Source organism: Eimeria mitis, genomic scaffold (genome assembly GCF_000499745.2).
Source record: "Eimeria mitis Houghton genomic scaffold, Emh_scaff1200, whole genome shotgun sequence".
NCBI lineage: Eukaryota > Apicomplexa > Conoidasida > Eucoccidiorida > Eimeriidae > Eimeria > Eimeria mitis.
The window spans coordinates 12596-12908 of NW_013568170.1; the positions used below are offsets into that span (position 1 = coordinate 12596).

General features: G+C 56.5%; 1 protein-coding gene across 1 annotated transcript in view; it reads right to left on the reverse strand.

Moving 5' to 3' along the window:
- EMH_0031760 (uncharacterized protein) overlaps window positions 1-313 on the reverse strand; it is a gene marked incomplete at both ends in the record, with an annotated part of 1666 nt that overhangs the window by 1163 nt on the left and 190 nt on the right. The window contains one exon of the mRNA XM_013494563.1: window positions 11-311. Coding sequence (XP_013350017.1) covers window positions 11-311 — 301 coding nt within the window. The remainder of the gene's footprint in view (window positions 1-10; window positions 312-313) is intronic.

The following is a 313-nucleotide window of genomic DNA, read 5'->3' on the forward strand; positions in this document are numbered from 1 at the left end:
TCAGCAGCACCATCAGCAGCAACCCCTGAAGCAGCATGTTCGCCTTGACCATTAGGAACATCAGCACTATCATCATCTGCAGCACGAGCTGCAGGAGCAGCAGCAGCAGCAGGAGCAGCAGCAGCAGCAGCAGCAGGAGGAGGAGGAGGAGCAGCAGCAGCAGCAGCAGCAGGCTCTTCCTCATCTGCATAAAGAGATAGAGGGGGCTCAGCAGCAAGACGATGCAACCCGCAGACATAGCCAAGAGACCGCTGCAGCATTCTCCAAACAATACTGATGTCTGTTGCTGTCAGCTTGCTGCTGCTGCTGCTGC